Source organism: Gallinula chloropus, assembly GCF_964237585.1.
Source record: "Gallinula chloropus genome assembly, chromosome: 12".
NCBI lineage: Eukaryota > Metazoa > Chordata > Aves > Gruiformes > Rallidae > Gallinula > Gallinula chloropus.
In genome coordinates this window covers 14,737,784-14,756,994 of record NC_140097.1, presented here as the reverse complement: position 1 = coordinate 14,756,994, position 19,211 = coordinate 14,737,784, and the positions used below count along the sequence as shown (strand labels likewise).

The window sequence follows — 19,211 nt, the reverse complement described above, 5'->3', positions numbered from 1 at the left end:
TTAATGGAAGCAAAAAAGGGAGGGATGGGGTACTGAAGGGTTTGGATGGGAAAGAAGATGTTTCCAGCAACAGCATCTTCAATCACAAGCCAGAAAAGTGGCTCTTGCATTGTAGCTGAGTATGTTCAGGCTTGGTTTTAAGTTCCCCTGTTTCCCAAACAACAGTTCAGATCAAACAGCATCTTCATGGTAACCCAGACCAAGCTGTCTGCTGGCCATCCTGAGGAAGCTTTCACACAGACCTTCAAAACCAAGCTGGACACGAGCGCTTCTGCAGACGTCCGTAGCATGCATGTATGCCCTGGAGTTCCTAGCAAGAGGCAGGCAACAAAGTGTGTAAACTGTTTGCACTGTGTGTGTTTAAGGCAAAAGAGGACCAAGTTGGATTAGTAAGTGAAGTTGTCATTAATTCACCTCTGGTGGTGGTGGTAGCAAAATTGCCTTTATCCTTCTATCATGACTGGATTATTTTTAAATTCCATGATCTCAATGGTAGAAGAACAGTGGGAGGACAGAACACTAGTCCTAAGGGTCTCCCAAGTGCCAGATCCTTCTTGACTCAGAAATATCAAAGGACAACTCTTAATCACTTGGTTTGGGGCTGAAAGTGAAGACTCTCTCATTCCACTAACTTTCCTGGTTGCAGGGAGTCAGCTCGTCCTCACTGTGGGACCTTCAAGGTGAGGGAACCTATGATCGAGAATTGTCTGGAGATGTCTGGAGTCATACAGATCAAAATGGAAGCTAAAAGGTCTGGGCATTCTCCCTAAACTCTTGCAGGAAAATGGGATTTGTACTTGGAAACCTCCTCTCACTACCCTGTGCATACAGAGTGCAGGTGATCCCTCTGATGTGAAGAGCCTGGTTTGCACGCTTGTTGCCATGTGTGTGTGTTCCTCAGTGGGGCAGGGACCTCCAGCTGGTGACACAGCCACTACACGAGGGCCCAGTTAAGGCACCAGTTGATCAAAGCAGGTAACCCTGTACCAGGGCATGTAGCCAAAGGGGACTCCCTACCTTGCAAATTTAGCGTGATAACAGTTTCTGCAGGGTGGGGCAGCTGGGTGGGAGGACAGCAGAGCTTTCTGAGGCTGTGCCCATATCCCCGTCACCGTGCTGCCTAAAATCCTGCAGCTGGACACCTCAGTCACACAGATTAGACGTTGTTCAGGGCATTGATATGCACTCCTGAGGTTTCCTATGGGCTTTCTGCTGCGTGACATGCCCCTCTGTGACCCCTCCCACAGGTGTAACATAGCATTCCGGACACTGATTCTGCTTGAGGATTCACTGCTGGCCCTTCAGCGTGGTTTTGTTTTCTCTCACAGAGTTTCCCGCTTGAGTACTGAAGTCGGGGTAATGTGCTGGAGAAAATCTCACCACATTAGCTGTGGCTCTTTCTGCAGTAATGTATGTGTCAAATTCAATTGTTAAAAGCCCTGAGCTACATTTTCAACTAGTAATGTGCTTGCTAGTTTAACGTTTAATTATTTCTGTGGCACAATGTCCTTTAAAAGTAGTACTGTTGTAGCCCTGATGGTCCAAAGAGATTTAAGGGAGAGTCTTTAATGAGATCAGCACATGTAAACGGCAAAACCAGATGAGCTTTTAGCAATGGAAAGTGTAGGTTTGACCTTACTTCTAAACACCCCTTCCTATGTCATGTTTCCCTCTGACTCTCATTACTTTTCCTGAGAGCGATATTAGATCAATAATAATCACTTTTCTGGGAATTCTTTTTCTAATACCCAGAATCATCAAGCAATTATAATTTACAGCCCAGGAAACTAAGGCTCAGAAAGGGCAGGTGATTTGCCTGGGTGGGTGGTTGAGTCAGTCACATAACTCAGCAGCACTTGTCTCTGTGTGCTGGGCCTTAACTACTGAACAAGCATTATCTCCTTCCACTGGGATGTCTGCTGGCTTCTGCTTAGTCCTTCTCTTAAAACCTGCAGAGTTCTGCTGTCAGCTAGGACACTTGGTGCATATCACTGGCTTCCTATAAGTTATGTGATGTGCCCTGATCCGATCCAGCACTGGAGCTGTGATTTGTCATGAGTCCCGAAGACACCAGGTACATTTGCAATGAAATCATGGAGGGCTGTGTTCTCCCCAAGGAGCAACGTCCCATGTTTGGTGTAATGAAAGGGGCTCTTAAACAAGCCTTAGCTGGGTAGGGAGTCCATCTCATCTTATGTTTCTTCTCTGGGTGGTAAACATGGGCAAAAATACCTTTCTGTTTCTGTCCTTCAAACTGATGGGTGATGCCCTGTTGCAAAATACGGGAGTCAGCTCTTTGCTGTGATGGGAACCTCTCACACTGTTCTTGGGTGCCACATGCCGCAGTCTGCCCTCTGCAGCGCTGCAAACCCTTATCTTAAATGAAGAGGGCTGTTCTCGTGGGGTTATGATCATCCCAGCCTAACTTGCTGGGAAAATGTGCTACTGAGAGTAACTTCAAAACAGATCTTCCCCAGCCCAGCTCCCACCTTGCTCTTGAAGAGCCTGTGAGGGAGCAATAAAACAATATTTAGCTAATTTAACCATAGGTATTTAACTCAGGTACCTCAGTTGGGATCCTCATCCCTTCAGATTCCCTTAAAGTCATGGATTTGGGAAGGTTTCTGCTTCCAGCCCCTTCCTGCAGAAACCCTTTTTCTCCCTGCAGAGGCACTGAGCTGCAGGAGACTGTTTCAAGCAGATTCTCTCCAGAGTGCCTTTGGGTTGAGCCGCTTCAGTTTTCACCAGGCAATGGAGAGGTTTCCAGGCTCCTGCTGCCCGGCTTGGCATATGCTATGTCACACTTGGCTGCCCTGCAAACCTGGCTGCCAGCGCCCAAAATGGCAAATGCTTCTGAGATGCGAGCTGCGGGCAGAGCGCGGCGGGTGAGGCTCTGGGGCTTAGCAGGCTGCTCGGCTCTCCACAGCAGCTGCTCTTCATTCCAGTGGGGACAGAAAAGTTGCTCTGAAAATTAAGCTGAAGTCCATATGGATGTGCCTAGATGGATGTATCCATTTGGCACTGCAGCTGCCCTGTCCCGTCGGGGTGGTGTCGGGCAGTAGCCGTCTGAAACCGGAGTTAGCTCGTGCTGTCCCAAGGAGAGCTCAGTCCGTGTTATTTCAGCTTGTAGCGGATGTTGCACGCGATATTATCACTCTCACAAAGAGAGGCAGAGATGCGGAGTGAGACCTACCAGCCAGCTAATAAAAGGCCTAACGAAGAACAAAAAAAACCCCTGCTCGTCAGCACAGAGATATATTGCCCCCAGGAAATTAAAACCACGACTACCCCGGCACAGGCAATAAACATCTCCTTTGTGTCCATGCAAAGGCACCGAAACCTCTGGAACATTAAGAAACGACAAAGGCGCTTTTCAGGCCCCCCCATGTCCCCTTCGTGCAGGTGCCTGTGTCAGAGGAAACAGGTCGGCCTGACCCTTGCGCAACTTTATTTACCGGGAGCCCAACTCCCGCCCAGCCACAGGCCGGGGCAGCTCACCTGTGCCAGGGCTCCTAACGAGGAAGCAGCACCACGTTAGGCGGGGGCGGGGGGGCGGTGTGGATGCGGTCACCGTCCGCTGGCGAGCCTGACCCGCAGGAACGCCGGTGGGGGCCAGACCCCGGAGCCTGAGCGCAGACGGGGGCCCGTGCTGCCCGGGCAGACACCCCCCTCCCCGCCCCCCCGGGGGAATATATAAGCTATACAAGCGAATATAGAATCCTTCCCGAAGCGCGGCCCCGCTCCGGGCTTGCTCTTGCCATCCGCGGCTGGCGGGGAGCGCACCTGCGCGACGGGGCGGGGTGGGGGGGGCCCGGCGCTGCTCCCCGCGGGGCTGTGCGCAGGCGGGGGCGGGCAGTGCCGCTCCGCTCCGCTCCCCCCGCCCGGCCCCGCCGCCGCCGCATGCACCGCCCGGCAATAAAGCGCCGGGGAGCCTGGCCGCGCTCGGCAGCGCCGCTCCCGCCGGCCCCCCCGGGCCCCTAGAGCCGTGCCGCTGCCCCGGGGGGCGGCTGCGCTGCCCCCGCCGCGATGCCGGGCTGGAGGAAGAGCCTCGCCCTGTGCCTGCAGCGGATGCAAGACGACGGTGAGTGCGGCCGAGGGGGATTTACCTTCCCCATCGCCTTTTCTTTCTTTCTTTTTCCTCGGAGGGAGGATGCTTCCCTGGGGGGCGGGTGGGCAGCGTTCCGCTCCTCCGCGGGTGGAGGGGGGTGCTCTGCGTGCCGGTAAACTTTGCTGCAGCAGATCTGTCCTTCCATCCCCGGGCTTGTCTGGCCGCTGCTTTTTTTTGTGTGTATTATCCCTCTCTAAGCGGTGGGGGCAAGCGTGCGCGGGAGGTGGCTGCGCGGTCCTTTCTGGGTATCCAGAGGGGCTTACAGCACCTCAGCTCTAACTTTCCAAAGCCGCTAGTGCTGCTGTCTTCAAGTGGTAATTTTTTTTCCCAGTGCCCAACTCTAACTGGGGGTTAAAGGGTTTGATGTGATGCCTATTGTGCCGCTCGCGGTGACTGTGAGTTATTTTGTTTACATGCTCAGGAGTGTGGTGTTAACTAAATGCCGGACCTGCAGCTTGTAAAAGGCGAGAGGAGACACCCGCGAGGTGGTACAGCGTGAGGGGGGCTTGAACCTCACGGCTCCTGGGTTTATAAACGAATGGGGGTGGGAGCGGTGGGGAAAGTTTGCCTCTGGAATGAAGTGCGGTTCTCATGTGCTCTGATAGGACTCAGGTGGAGAAGCTGATCTGGGATGGGCAGAACTAAGCAGGAATGTGTGTCTCATCAAGCCCAGTTGCTTTGGGGCAGGTGGCTGATGGCAGGTTTTCCTTTTGCATCCCTTCCCCTGGTTGCCTCTCTCGATGGTCCGCCCGCAAGCAGACTTCCCGAGTCTCGGAAGCGGCACTGTTGCATCATTTGATGTGAGCAATGCAAAAAAACAGGGAGTTCTCCAGTCACACTGGTTAATCAGCATGGAGAGAAATGGTGCTGTAGGTGCCCTGTAAGGTGTCAGGACAGAGTCATTAGGCTGTTGAGACTTTCTGATGCTGCTTCTTTACTCCCACGGCTCTGGGAGAACGCCATCTATTTCTGATGTCTGATCCCTTTGGGACCAGGGCTTCTGCCCAGAGACTCCAGCCACCTGAGACACAGCTGTTAAAAATCTTGTCCCACAGAAGAGTAAATCAATTCCCTGTATGACACACTGAGACCTGTCAGTGTGAATTCATCCCTGTTATGGTGCAGTGCTCTGTGACGCTGCCCTGCTGCAGCTGACAGGGATGCTCTTGCACTGCTGGACCAGGGATGTGTGTGTCTATAAAACACTTACAGCAGCAGCAGCCTCTTGATGTACAGCTGTACTGGGACAGTGTGTTTGCCAGGTTACTTTCTCTCTGGCTTCACGTGTATGTACTGGCTCTTGTCTCTGGGGTCTATGTAATGCCTTTCCTCCTCATCTTCCCTCCCCTCTGACTTCAGCCCCAGCACTGCAGTGAGCCTGTGACTGGTGTGCATCCCTTCGAGTGCGTGGGGTATTTTCCCTAGTGACACTGCATTTATTGCCATGGGTGGGTTAGGGGTGGTTGGTATCTAGAAGTTACCGTTTAATCACAGAATGGTTTATCTGGTGGTCTGAGTCTCTGAGGCTTGGGGTTGACGTGCTATGTGAGGAGGAGCTGTATGCCTGCTAAAGAATGTGCTGAGTTTGTAGAAAACTTCTTTCTTCATTCCTCAAGGCGACCAGTGTGATGGTTGTGTTACAGTAACTCCGCAGGGGTAGCGGAGAAGTAGGTGTTTGGTAATGCTTTTGTAGTGCTGCAGTGTTATGGTATGATACGGGGCTTAACTGAATGCTAGAGAAGGCTTCACATCATGTCCTGTGTAACACTGCCAGGAAACCTCTGCAGGGCTCAGTTCAGATTTCAGGTTTGCAAACCAACCTCTATCCTGACTTCTACCTTCCCTTGGTCAAAATTAGTTCTGCCTGCCTCCCTGGCATCCCTGTGGTTATGCAGGTGTGGCAGTTTTGTTTCAGATCTCTAAGCTGGGGAGCTTCTCCCCTAGACGCAAGTGCTCTGTCCCATCAGTGTGACTTCCTCTGAGGACCACAGCACTCCAGCTTCCCCTGAGGAGACTGCAGTACTCAAGCTTCCAAAGGAAATGCCCTGACATTCAGCAGGAAAGCATTTGTGATTAGAAGAGTGGTATATTTTGGTTACTGAATATTAATGTGATGAGCATCTCTTGCAATTTGCAGCCATTCAGTGCTGGGTTGGAAGCTTCATTAATCACAGTCAGTATTCAAAAGGTCAGCCATGTAAGTCACATGGGGAAACGCAGGAGATACATGAACTGTGTGCTGAAGTATGATTGCTGTTTCAGAACACCACCCACAACAATTTTCCTCATGTGTGTTTGCCTTGAAATTTCTATCCCTTGTGGGATGGGGCTGACTCCTGACCGGTGTGCGGAAGCACTCCGTTCTGAAATGTGGTGGGGAACAACAATCTGAGAGGGTTGTACGTGGGATGTGCTGCTCCTTGTTCTGCTTCATGCATGGGGAAAAAAAGCATTTATGTTAATGGCTTGGAAATCCTTAACATGTTCCCTCCAGCCTGCTTTAATAAAAGCCCTGTTACTCCTAAGTTAGAGGGTTCTCTCCATAACTGTGGGGTTGTTCTGGACCTGGGAGCACAGGTTAGACCATACAGCCTGGTAGTTCTGGCCATTGCTGTGTGCACAGAGCTACATGGCCAGATCTCGTGCTGCTTTACCTCCCTGATAGCTGTCCTTCCATCAGGGCAGCGGAGAGAACCAGTTGGCTGTGCTGGACCCTTCACCATCCTGGCTTTTCTCCTTGTGCTGCTCTCCATGGTGAGCACTGCAGGATCTGGGCCGTATTCTTGCTGTTCCCAGGTTTTCAGTAGCGAAAGAAACAAAGGCTAATTTCTGCTTTGGGAGCATGATTGCATGTGGGCAGGTGGGAATGTCTCTGGGGAATTTGGCACATCTGAGAGGATGTGGAAATTGGATGCCTAGAAAGGATAAACTATATCTGTGGACTGAGCAGTGGAGATGCTTTTATCCTGACTGATGAAAGTAAGTGTTGTCTAGATGCTTATGATTTGTGTAACATGGGTCACAGCAGTGGGCAGACACCCGTTGCTAAACCAGAGACATTTTTTGCTTCTGCTGGGAGGGAATACAGGCTTTGAGTGTAAATTTAGGTTGTTGATATAAATTCCCTTTCTCCCCCAGATGGTTTTCCTTGAAAACGAGAAAACTTGACTCTCACCTTAAAACTCCAATATGATGCTTATTTAAAAAAACCCCACCCCCTCCAAACACCAAACCTTAACAGAGGCTGATGTATTGGGAGTATAAGATGTGGAGTTACCCACCCTTTGTGTGACTACTGGGGCAGCTGGAAAAGAGGGGCAAAGTGTGTGTGTGTGGGGGGGTAGGGCGATTCAGACCCGCTCCAAAAAGTGACAATATTGCAGGGTTGCGTTGCTGCTGTTTGCTTCCTCCCTTGTATACGGCGCCGCACTGGTTACCTTGGAAACAGCTGTAGGAGCATATAGGGGCATTTTGCTGCTGTGCAGCCATGGGCAGAGGTGTCCTGAGGGGTGTGTGTGTGGGACAGGAACATCTTCCCTGGTGTAGGTTGGCTTGTAGGATGAGTGCAGCAAAGTAAAAACCCTTTTGCAAGATCTTTCTTGCCTTCTTTATCTTGCTGCAGGTACATTTTTGGCAGGAGTTGGACCCTGGGGGAAATTTAGTGTGTGGGGGGGTGATTTTGGCAGAGCTATTTAAATTTTTATAATGGGAAGGTAAAAATATCACAGCAGCCTGTCTTGAGGGGGTTTATAACAGCTGGGCTATAAACACCAGCTTTTTATTCTGTCCTCAGAACAATGTTCTGGGATGTTTTGCTCCATAGCTGTGAAACTACAATTATGACTGGAAATGGGATTCTTCTTAATCACGCACATTGAGGAGAAACATGCCAATAAGATGGGAACTTGGGGGTTTTGCATGTCTAGCAGAAAGTCAGGAGGTCTTTTATTGACCATGTTCCATGTTTCTTGTGATAGGCACATCATGTGTAGAATAATGAAAATAGAGTAACTGTTAAAAATAATGCAAATTGCCTTTTGTTCACTTCCCCATAAACATTTTGATCCTGCACACTGCGTGGTGTGCATGACTCGAAAGCAACTGAACTGTTCTGCTGCTTAAAATGAGGTGTTTGCTCCTGTGCTTGCCACATCAGAGATAATTCGGTCGCTCATGTGGGAAAATCATGGAAGAATGGCAAGGAGGACTGTAAATGTTCTCATGTGGCTTGCAGACGGGGTGTCAAAGAACACATATATCATCCTCATCATTGCTGAGTGTTCTGTGTGTGACAAGTAGGACATCTGTGTTTAGATGACCTGGGTCTGTGATAGACACAGGTACCCTGTCAGATGTGCCTGAGGCTGCTGCCCTGCTGTGGGAAAGACCAAACACAGCGGTGAACTACAGAGCCCCTGATGTACTGGTGGGCACAGCAGGTTTGGTGACCCTCTAGCATGGACTGAGCTCTGTGTTGCCTGTGCTCCTGCTTGTGTGCCTCTGGGTGCTGCTTTGGGGAGCAGCGAGGTTGGCGAGATAATGAAAATAAGTCTACTCTTCACTTTCATCTGTGGCTTTGTGGCTGTTCCTGTGTCCTCTCTGTGCTGGCTCGCACATTAGATGTGATTGGCAGGATCCACTGGCGCTCTCTCAAGTCCTGTGTTTGCTGTGGGAACTGTAGTTGTCAAAACTTTCAGGACACCCAGCTCTACTGCCTGGCTGAGGCTGTGCCACCGCTCTGGCTCTACTCTGGCTTCTTCCAGCAGAAAGTATTGAAGCTGTTATCATATATGATCTAGTGAAGTGTAAGGTCATTGGGTAGACCAGCTGCTGACAAGCACCCGGCTCTGGCTGTCCAGTAGCATGGCAGGACTCTGGATCTGTGGTGGTGGTAACACCAACATGGCTGTGAGACCTTTGCAGAGGTCCTGGACTTGGAATGCTCTTGCTGCTGCCCGGAACTCTGCCTGTAATGCTTACTGGGCTGGCTGCAGACCATTAGAAGATCGGAAGCTGATATTAGGCTCTCCTGTGTGCAGGAGGATAACCTGTCTGACAGAGGGAGAGATGTGATGCTGACAGAATTCGGATAAGTCTGGAGGCCTCTTTGATAGGGAGGCTTAAGAGAATTGTACAGAGTCTTGGCTTCACTAGGAAAACAATTTCTAAGACCCAGATAAACTCTTCCTGCCTTTACTCTTCTGCATCGGCATCATGAATGCTCTTCTTGATGGTTTCAACCAAGACTGCTGTCTGTCTTTCCAATTATGTCTTTGCCACTCTTGTAACAGCAGGTCTAAAAATTCAAAGCAGTACCTTCTAATGGCTTCTGATTTTGAAGTATGGTTGCGTGTTGCTCAAGGTATGGGTTGTGGCAAAGGGATATGCTGAATAGGGAATCTTCAGATGTTGTGCACCCAGAAGTTGCCATCACTTTGGTACTGTTGGAACCAGATTAAAAAGTGTACGTGCTAATAGCTTCAGCACTGTGATCAAACTTCTTTCCCAGAACAGTTGAAAGATGGGCTGCAGTAATGCATGCTTCTCTAACCACCTGGGATCTGAGATCCTTGGCCATCAGCTTGAAAGCACCATCCAGCACTGTAAATGCTGTAAAAATCTATCATACTTTGCAGTTCCAGCAACGAGCAATTACTGAACTTTCTTCATTTTGTTAGTTTGATTCCCGTTGTGTCTGTCATCTGAGAGAATTTCCCTGACTTGATTTGATGTTTCTTAAAGTTTTCAACCAGAATAATCTGTACAGTAGGAACATCTGTAAATGCCTTAATCATGATCATCCATGGTTCCAGCTCATCTCTCTTTAGAGGAGCCTCCAACCTCAGGGCCACCACCTGATCCTGGTGTTCTTCCACAGTTTGAAGGATTTCTCGGCTTTTTAGGTGCTGGAACCTCGGAGACTCAAGCAGCTTATGATGACCTATTTCTATCCACTGACTCTTCAAAGCTTTTGTAATCATAGATCCTCTTGGAGATCAGCTGCCTCCTTCCTCTGATAGCTCTTCAGTCCTCTTGGACAGATCCGGCACTTCACATGGCAACTCCCAGTGAACTCTAAATACCAGTTATGGGAAAATAACAGAAGAATGGCTGGAAGTAGATAATAGGGTGGTGGTTACCCCCTCCTAGACAACTGAAATGTCTATGTGGATTGCCAGAGAAAGCAGCATTGGATTCTTTAGTGTGTGGTTAAATTGGGATGGCTATTAGTTACTGGCCTTAGAGCTACTGACCATGAAGTTGTTGTGTTAAAGTAATATGAGAATTGAAAATGGAAGTCAGGACTCTACAGGATGCAAAGGCAATTGTACAAGAAGTAATTACCACTCAAGCAGAGCAGTGCCACGGGTTGCAAGGTGCTGAAGAATGGTTGATGGTCTATATTGCTAATAAACCTGGGAGTCAGCAAGTGGATGTGTGGTGCTTAGTTGCTGGCTGGGGTTATACCATCACAGTCCTTTTTGCTGTCCAGTGTTGGGCGGATAACAGATGCAATTGGAATGTGCTAGATTGAATTAATAGCTGTTATTATTGTTCAGCTATGAATTGTTAGGCCTCTCTGCTAGCTATGGGCCTTGCTTGACTTACTGTATATTAGTCTAATGCTTATTAGTGGCTGCTTTTTGCTTGCTGCACTGCTTATCTTACTCTGCCGTGCCTGGGAACATTTTGATAACAGCAATGGCTCGTGTTGATTACAGGATTCAATCTGGACAGGGTAGCAGTAATGAGAAGTATCAAAATGCAGCTTTTGAGAGGGGTGCCTGCCTTGCTAAACCCCTCAGTCATAGCAGCAGCCACAAATGCTGCTGTTAGTGTAGGTGTCCTAGCAGATACGGGATACTGCGACTGTAACTCCTGTAAATATGGCGTATTGGGGCTGTAGCTTCTGGACCACCTGTGTGGGTGATGACTCAAGGAAAGCTGCCAAAACCAAAAGGAGCCATATCACAGGTGATGAGGAAACAAACGTGTAATCTTCTAGGGAACCTGCTTTGAAAAGGGGATTTGGACTTAATCTCTGGAGGTCCTTTCCAACCCCTACAATTCTGTGTTAATATTCTATGTTAATATGATCTTGTACAAGCCCTTGTCTCATGATCAGAAATAAATGGCATTACAAAGTCAGAAACGTTTTATCAATGGCAAAAGCCAGCTCCTAGGCAAATAAAGCTGGCTGCCCCACCACCAGTCCTGTGCCCACCTGCCTCCATCCCTGCCTGCCACCTCAAGGCGCTACCTGGACAATGCAAAAAAAAGGAAATGAAGGTTTGGAAGGTCCCCCAAAAGTGCTGCCATAGAAGTGTCTTACCATGGGACATAACTCATGTACCTATGTTGCTTTTAGCTATCAAGTGGCAATCTGGGGGCATTTAATGTGTTGTGCTGGTAGATACTGGAACTGAGGTTACTGTATGGCATAGTAATATTAATGATATAGAACCACAACATGGACCTGTGGATTAGGGGAAATCTGATCCTGTCCTTCCAGCTAAGGTTACCTTAAGAGTAGGAAATTGCATCCGATTTACCACGATGCTGTTAATTACCCCACTTAAAGAAGGTGTCTTGGACATCGATGTGTTGACAGGAAGAACAGTTGAAACTTTAAATGTCTGCTTCTGCTTTGGAACTTCTCAAGCTGGCTTTGCTATTTGATCTATAAATACCTTGTGTGGATTCCCAAGGTGGGATGCTGTTGAGCTGCACAGGCCCACCAAGGTGGTAACTGTAAAACTGCATTGTATTCCAGGGGGAGGAGGAAATGACTCAAGCCTCAGGTACCTCAGCAAGTGGGAATATTAAAGGAATCCGTGACTGCTTTTAATAATTCCATTTGGCCTGCTTGAAAACCAACTGGCACTTGGAGAATGACTGTAGATGACAGAAGTGAATAAAGCCCCTCTACCTTCTCTTGCAGTTATGATACCCCCACCTATAGTTACTGATATGAGGGGAAAAAAAAAGGAGAACATTAGAATGGTGTTATTGGTGTCATGAACCCAACATCAAATTGAAGTTCAAGCTAAAAAAGCCCAAGCCATAATTGTGTGATCAATGTGGGCAATTTCCCCATGACCTTATCAAACCCAGAGTACTGTGAGCTGGAGCAGTGTCGTATGTGTTACTGGAAGGAGATGACACTCCCCTATCACAGGTTGGCTCCTCATGCTTTGTAGTCTTATACAAGCACCTGCCCCAAACATATGTTTCCACAAGCACAATGTGTAAATATTGGGGCTTGGTTAGCCTCTACGGTAACATGCTCATCTGCCTTTTGTATGAAGAGGAGATTAGCAGCTGCAGAACTTCTGACAGTGTGTTTCACTGGCATGCCAACCCCAATAGCTTTGTTTCCAAGTCACTAAGCATAGTTTAATTGTGTTATTAATGTTCCTCATGGCTTTTTTTCCTGAGTAATGGCTGTATGCCAATGAACATCTTGATCAATTGGCGGAGAGCTGGTTCCTCCTTTGACACCATAAATGCTGCCTTGGTTTGTGGGTTTTTTTTTTTTTTTTTTTTTGAAGGTATATGTTGCTTCAACACAACTGATGAATCAGCCAGCACAGAGACTGACATTAAGCATCTCCAGGACTTAATGTATCAGACAAAACACTCTCCTGGTGGTGCCTGGCTGGCTGAGTGGTTTCATTCCCTGACAGGATGAATGGGACACCTGATTCAAAGCATTACTAAGGAGATGCGTATTCCTCTTCCTATATGTGTGTATGGTGTACCTCTGTATGTTACTGTGCTACACCCTGGAAGTCCAGTGGGATGCCTTCAGCTTTGTTAGCCCCAGCAGAAGTGGTTCAGTGAGTGAGAGGGTGGAATATGCGAAAATAACCAAAGAATTGTGTGGAGGAGTCTAAGTGGGCTCAAGTGACTTGCAGACTGGGTGTCAAAAGTGATGTATTCTAATCATTGTTTAGTGTTGTGTGTGTTCCAAGTAGGACATCTGTGTTTAGATGACCTGGGCCTGTGATAGACACAGGTAGCCTGTCAGATGTGCCTGAGGCTGCTGTCGGAAAGACCAAACACAGCAGTGAACTACAGAGCCTCTGATGTACCGGTAAGCACAGCAGGTTTGGTGATTCCCTAGGTCCGAGCTCAGTGGTGCCCATGTTCCTGCTTGTGTGCCTCTGGGTGCTGCTTTGGGGAGCAGTGAGCTTGGCAAGGTAATGAAAATAAGTCTACTCTTCACTTTCATCTGTGGCTTTGTGGCTGTTCCTGTGTCCTCTCTGTGCTGGCTCGCACAACTTGGGGAAGATGTTTTTGTCTTTACCTGGGTGTCTTGGGACTGTCTTTCAGTGCCAGCTTGAATCTGTTCAGTTCTAATACGTTGCCATATGGAGTTCTTTTCTCCAAACCTACAATGACATGATCTAGTCTACTGACACTTAATTTTCAGTGAAGAAATTCAACTGGGTAGGTGTCACTTAAATAGCGTGCCATTGGACTGCTCTGGATTTGAAGGGCTGCTCTGTCTGAATGCAGCGTATTACTGTGTTCCTGTGTGTGATGCTCTTATGGTGCATCCAAGCTGTCAGACATGAGGCCTTGCACGTGGAGTGCTCAGGGATTTATGGGCTTCTGTTAGTTGGTAATACTCGTTATACAGGCCACTGCTTTTTTTAAAAAAAAAAAGTAAAAATAGAGGTTCTGCTCCTCTAGCAAAGTGTGGTGGGGAATTAGTATTCGTTGAAGTCTGAGATGGTAACGCTTATGGGATAACGTTCATTCATCAAACTGATGGGACAGCCAGAGCAAATCCTGCTACACTTTGATGGGGTCTTTTTTGTTCACTGATATGTTAATGTGGATTTGGTGCCCATCAAGTGAGGGAGCACTAGTAGCACCTGAGCGCTGCGCTTGGCTGCTCCCCTCCTCACAGGCTGTCACGCTGCACTGAGCTTGGGCTGCTGCTTTTGATCCTGTACTTCAGCAGCCATAAAATCTACTCTGATTGAGTTGTGCACAACTTAGGGATGAAGCCAGAAGGGTTTTACACAGTGACTCCAAAACCTTATTAGAATCTGACTAAAGACAGACATTGATCGTTGTTTTGCTTTTGAGGTGGTTGCCCAAATTTCATAACCTGCATGTGATCCTGTGTTTGCAGAATTTGGCCATATGAAATTGCATGGATACTGAGCAGTTCTACTCGCCCTCACTTAGGCTGTTAAACACTGTAGGGCTGCTCATTAAAGAGCTTTTATCAGCAATATTGGAGGATGATGCTCAGTGCTGAGCAAGTGCATCAGCTGCAGTGGTTTGGCATGCTCTTCCTTTAGAGGTGCCAAGGCTGGAAAGTGTGGGGGAACCTTTCAGGAAGCTGAGGACCTTGATGGAAACTGTGAATTGTGGGAGCCAGGAGAATTTCAGAGTCAGAAGAACTGCCAGATCTGTCTGGATTCAGGCCATGCTTATTGTTCTCCAAACCTGTTGGTGTTGCTATGGGCTCATGCCAAGCGTAGTAGCAAAGCCCACAGGCAATTCCCAGGAAGTGGACATGATGTTTGAAACTGCTCCAGTCCTGAGCTGTGACTGCAGCTGCTGACCCAGAGGTCCTCTGATGCTCTGCTTTGCACTGACATGAAGACTGCTCATGTTAAACCAAGGTGTGTGGCAAGTCTGAGGCAGGCGATTGCTCCCCCTCTTTTTTTGTTGTTGTTGTTGTTTGAATCTTTCAAGTTGACCCAGGTGCAGGGAAGATGCTTAGTTATACCTATATCCAGGCCCTTGCTGGGTGGATAGTTAAAGGAGGGCTCTCCATCAGGGCAAGTGCTCTATGCCAGGTCATCTCCATCTGTAGGTAAAGTTGTGTAGAACTTGCTATGTGTGTCCTGGTTTGGAATAAAACCAACTACATTGTTAATTACTTGGCTCCGTTACAATAGCACAAAATCCTTATTTTGAAACAAAAGTGAATGTACAGAAGTGTAACTGTAGTAGAATAATTATCAGGGTATAGCTCTGCTGAAATGATGCCTTTGTAGATAAGACCTGGGACAGTGAATTGGGCATTTCTGGAGCTCTGCATTGCAGAATTGGAGCAATCTCTGTTTAAAAGCTGGTTCTAGCCCTTGAAGCTCAGAGCAGCGACTTGTGCCTGCAAGGCTTCCATGATGTCTGCAGGCAGCCAAAAACTTGCTGTATTTTTCCCCCCACAATGATCTCTTTTTCCCAGAGGAACCATGTGTCTCCTGTTCCAGTGAACACTGGTGATGACCTCTATGTGCCCGAGTACTGCTCCTGCATACATGTCTTAGCCCAAATGCAGTCACGTCATGTAAATGTCTGCTGGCGTTCCTGAAACCAGTGTGTCTGCTGTGGATTGACACTGGAGTAACTGGGATTGGAGCATGGTCAGAGTTCTATCTGTAAAAACAAGTCTATGCTGATGGCCTCTGTTGGAATCGGGAGCTTCTCTTCTTTGGTGCTGGGCCTGGGTGAGCCCCACACTGGGACAAAACATCCCTTCTTGGTGGACAGACTGTGTGTTGTCCAGTTACACTTGATCCTCCCACGGGCTCCTTCCATTGGGAAGAAACATAACGAAGCTTTCCATTTAAAATTCAAGTAGGATTGGGTGTTTTCTGCACTCTTGTCTTGTCAAGAGAATTAATTCTCTTTATTTTTCCCTTTTCCCCCATCCTCTCTTTGTCTTTGGAAGATGTAGGAATTAAAATAAGATAAAACAAATAAATTCTACAATTATGGTGATTTCCGTGCTACTGACTTCCCCCCTCATTAATGTTAGATGAACTTGGCATCTAGTAATTACTGGCTTTTGTTTTTGAGCCATAGCTGTTTTCTGGCCCCAGCAAAACTTGCTGATGCTGCTGATAGCCCTGGGAGGGCTGCTCTCTGCTGGGAAATCAGTTCAATCACACGTATTGTCAGTTGACAGCTTCAGGTATTTTCACCAAGACCATTTTGCCTTTAAGGAGAAGGGGGGTACTGTGTGCTGCTGGTGAGTGAGGAAATGCCAGGCGTTCAGATGTGGTTAGGTACATGCCGTCATCTCTGTACCGAGGTAGAGGTGGCGGTGATCCTGCCAGCTGAACTGCTGTGTCTTGGTGAGTGAAACCTCTTGCTGAGGCTGCAAAATAAATTCAGTTCTATGCTCTTCAGGTTGCCTATGAAGTAACACACTTCTTTGCTTAACAACTTTATTGCCACTGTGAACAAGGCAGTACGGAGCTTTCACTTCAGCAGTTATATTAACCTTGGCTGCTGTTTTGTCGCTGGAGTCAGATGCTACTCTGAGTATTTATTTGGATTATAGAGGTTGTCACCTTTACTTGTATGTGTGATGCTGTTAGTCATCTTGATGACACTTCATTCATCCATGTAGAGAAATAAAGGTCCTGGGTTGCATTTCAGTACTGCCTCATACAAGCCAAGAGGGGAGATGCTGCTAGAGGTAAGGATTACATCAGGCTTGAGAGGTCTCATTGGAGTCCTGTGGGATGGAGCAGAGATTGGCCTCTGGATTATTTTTTTTTCTCCACTTGTCTTCCATTAAAACAGAACAAAAGCCCCACCTCAAACAACTGAAAATCTTTTTCTTTGTTCTCAGGGCAAAGTGTGGGTGGTCCCATGGTGTCTGGGCACAGAGGACCCTGTCTTACCTTTCATCCTGGTTTGACAAGAGCAGTCACTGCAGCTGCACTGTGTAGACTCCTGGAGGGGTGTGGGGGTTCTCATCTTCATTTGCATACCCTTGCAGCAGAGGTCTTGAAGCTTTAGCAACAAATGAGATGCAGAGAAGCAAGGAGGAAGAGAGTAAGGCGAACTGTCAGGCACTGTGACAGCTTTACAGAAATTAGTGATGCTAAATTGCTCTTTCCTTGCTTGGTACCAAGGTGCTTTCCTGATGCAGGTTCAGCCTTTTCTATGTGTTCTAGGCAATCTGGTATCTCCAGGAGTGGGGGCTCCCTCATTAAAATAATCTTGCCCAAATCCTTTGCTTTTGACTACTGGGGAGATCCCCTGGGGCTGTCAGTGAGATAAACTTAGTGAAGAGCTGGGAGGATGAGTTAGTACATATTTGTAGCAGCTTGTCTCAGGGCTATGTGTTAATCCTGAACACAGGGCACTATAGGGAATGAATAATCTGTTTCTAGATTAAATGTTCTTTTGCTTACTTTCAGCTTGGAATAGGAAGCAGTCAGTCTCCTTATTGTGCATGCAGTCATGCCCACAAAAAAAGGCCCAAACATCCAAATCTCACGAACTTCTCTTCTGTGGTGGAAGGGCTGGCAGATCTCTGAGGCAGGGAGCAGCGCTGTGGTGCTGCCTCTGTCTTCTTCCTCCTTGGGAGCATCGTCTCTTCACTCTTCCATCTTGTTTTTTTTCCTTCAAGGTAGGGATATATATGGTCTCTGGCTGACTGCCTGCAGTGACTTAGAAGAAAACCTCTTAAGGGCAAGCTTGCTGGGAGATTCCTGCAGGATGCATTCCCATGGGTCCCAGGAGAAGAGCAGCTCTGTGTGCTTGGTGAAGGACATGGCCTCTCAGAGCTGGTATGTGTTTGCTCTGTGTGCATTGTGTGCAGGATCTGACAGCTCCTTGCCTCTTCTGAACCTCAGTGTCCACAGGTGATGTGATCTGTGGGGACTGTCACTGCCAATGCTCTCATCTGCCTCTTTATTCCTGTTAATGGCTGAGACCCTTTAAATGACATCAGTGGGGTTTTCTGGTTTGTTTTCATTAAAGAAGAAAGTCTTTTTAGACGGGTAAGGGGGAGTGGAGGAACGAATCTTAAAGCTAATGCTCAGTCCCAGGAGAAGCAAGTGAATAGTCAGTGGCAGAGTGGTTAGCAGCACTGGAGGAGGTGAAAGATGAGAGCTGCCTTAACTTGGCAGTACAGAAATCAATAGAAGTTGCTGGGAAGGGAACAAGGATGAAAGAGAAAGAACTATATTTCTGCAAACAGGTTTGGGTTAACTGTCTTAAAATGATCTTTCACACAGGTGGCACAATTTGTGGAGGCTCCTTCTTGGTGGGTTGAAAAGTAGCTGGAGAGAACATGTTTGGGCTCTGTTCCCACATGGGGCTGGTGGTCTAGGTAATTTCAAACGTAACGTTATGGCATATGCACAGCGTGTGTTTAGATGAGATGGTGATGCTGTGACCATGCTCCAACTTAGTGGCTGTATTTTGCTGCTCCAGCATATTTCATGGGCTTTGTGTCCTCCTTTATGTCTCACCCAGACACCTTGTGTAGCAGCACCTGGTTGCATTGAATAGCTGTCATATTCCCCAGTAGATCAGGTTGTAGACCAGTAGTAACTACAACAATTCCAGCGTGGCTGGCACTTATTAATTAGTCTGTTGGCATTGGGAATTAAGCCGTGGGCATTTTGGTCCTGTGCCTAGCTCTGTTCCTGACTGAGAGCAGGGCTTTGAACAAAAAATCATCGCTTAGTTTCTCAGAGTGCAGAGGAACTTTCTTTGTCAGTTACAATTATTGGGACTGAGAGTTCTGAGCCACTTGGAAAACGAGTCTGCAAACCTCTGTGTGACTCATCCATCATATCTGCAGAACATGGGCAATCGTGGCACTTCAAAAGGTTTTGATGCTTGGATCAAAACAGATGTGAAAGTGGAGTTACTGAGTGCAACTTCATGGCTATCCTCTACTTAAATGTTTTCATACTCAACATTATGCCAAACTGTGCTGGATATTTGGGGAGATGACCAAAATATGGTGGAAAATGTCTTTCTGGCACAGGTTTGCAGACCTATGGCAGCACGTAGCTGAGCAGAGTTCCCTTTAAGTGGGTAAAAATTTTGCTTTACAGTGATGATCTGTTTTGTGAGTTTACCAGCCATCTAATCTAGTTTCCATCCCTTACATCAAGTGATAATCCTCTAGCAAATTAGGCGCTGTTAGCAGCCTTTCTGTCAGCCTGGGTTTGGCTGGACGTTTCGGTGACCTGCCTTTGAGGAATTTCAGGATTCACCCTAGTCAGTTGTGCTGCTTCCTCAGCCTCTGGAGACTGCATTTCAAATGTTACACAGAGCTGAGCTGTCTGTCTTGCTTGTTTAATTGTATTTCTCCTGCTTT

At 47.7% G+C, this 19,211-nt stretch overlaps 1 protein-coding gene across 1 annotated transcript in view; it reads left to right on the top strand.

Annotated features, from left to right (window-relative positions):
• Window positions 1–4,026: 4,026 nt before the first annotated feature.
• GRIP2 (glutamate receptor interacting protein 2) overlaps window positions 4,027–19,211 on the top strand; it is a gene marked incomplete at its 5' end in the record, with an annotated part of 282,134 nt that continues 266,949 nt past the window's right edge. Inside the window, one exon of the mRNA XM_084269642.1 lies at window positions 4,027–4,081. Within this exon, the coding sequence (XP_084125768.1) occupies window positions 4,027–4,081 (55 nt within the window). The remainder of the gene's footprint in view (window positions 4,082–19,211) is intronic.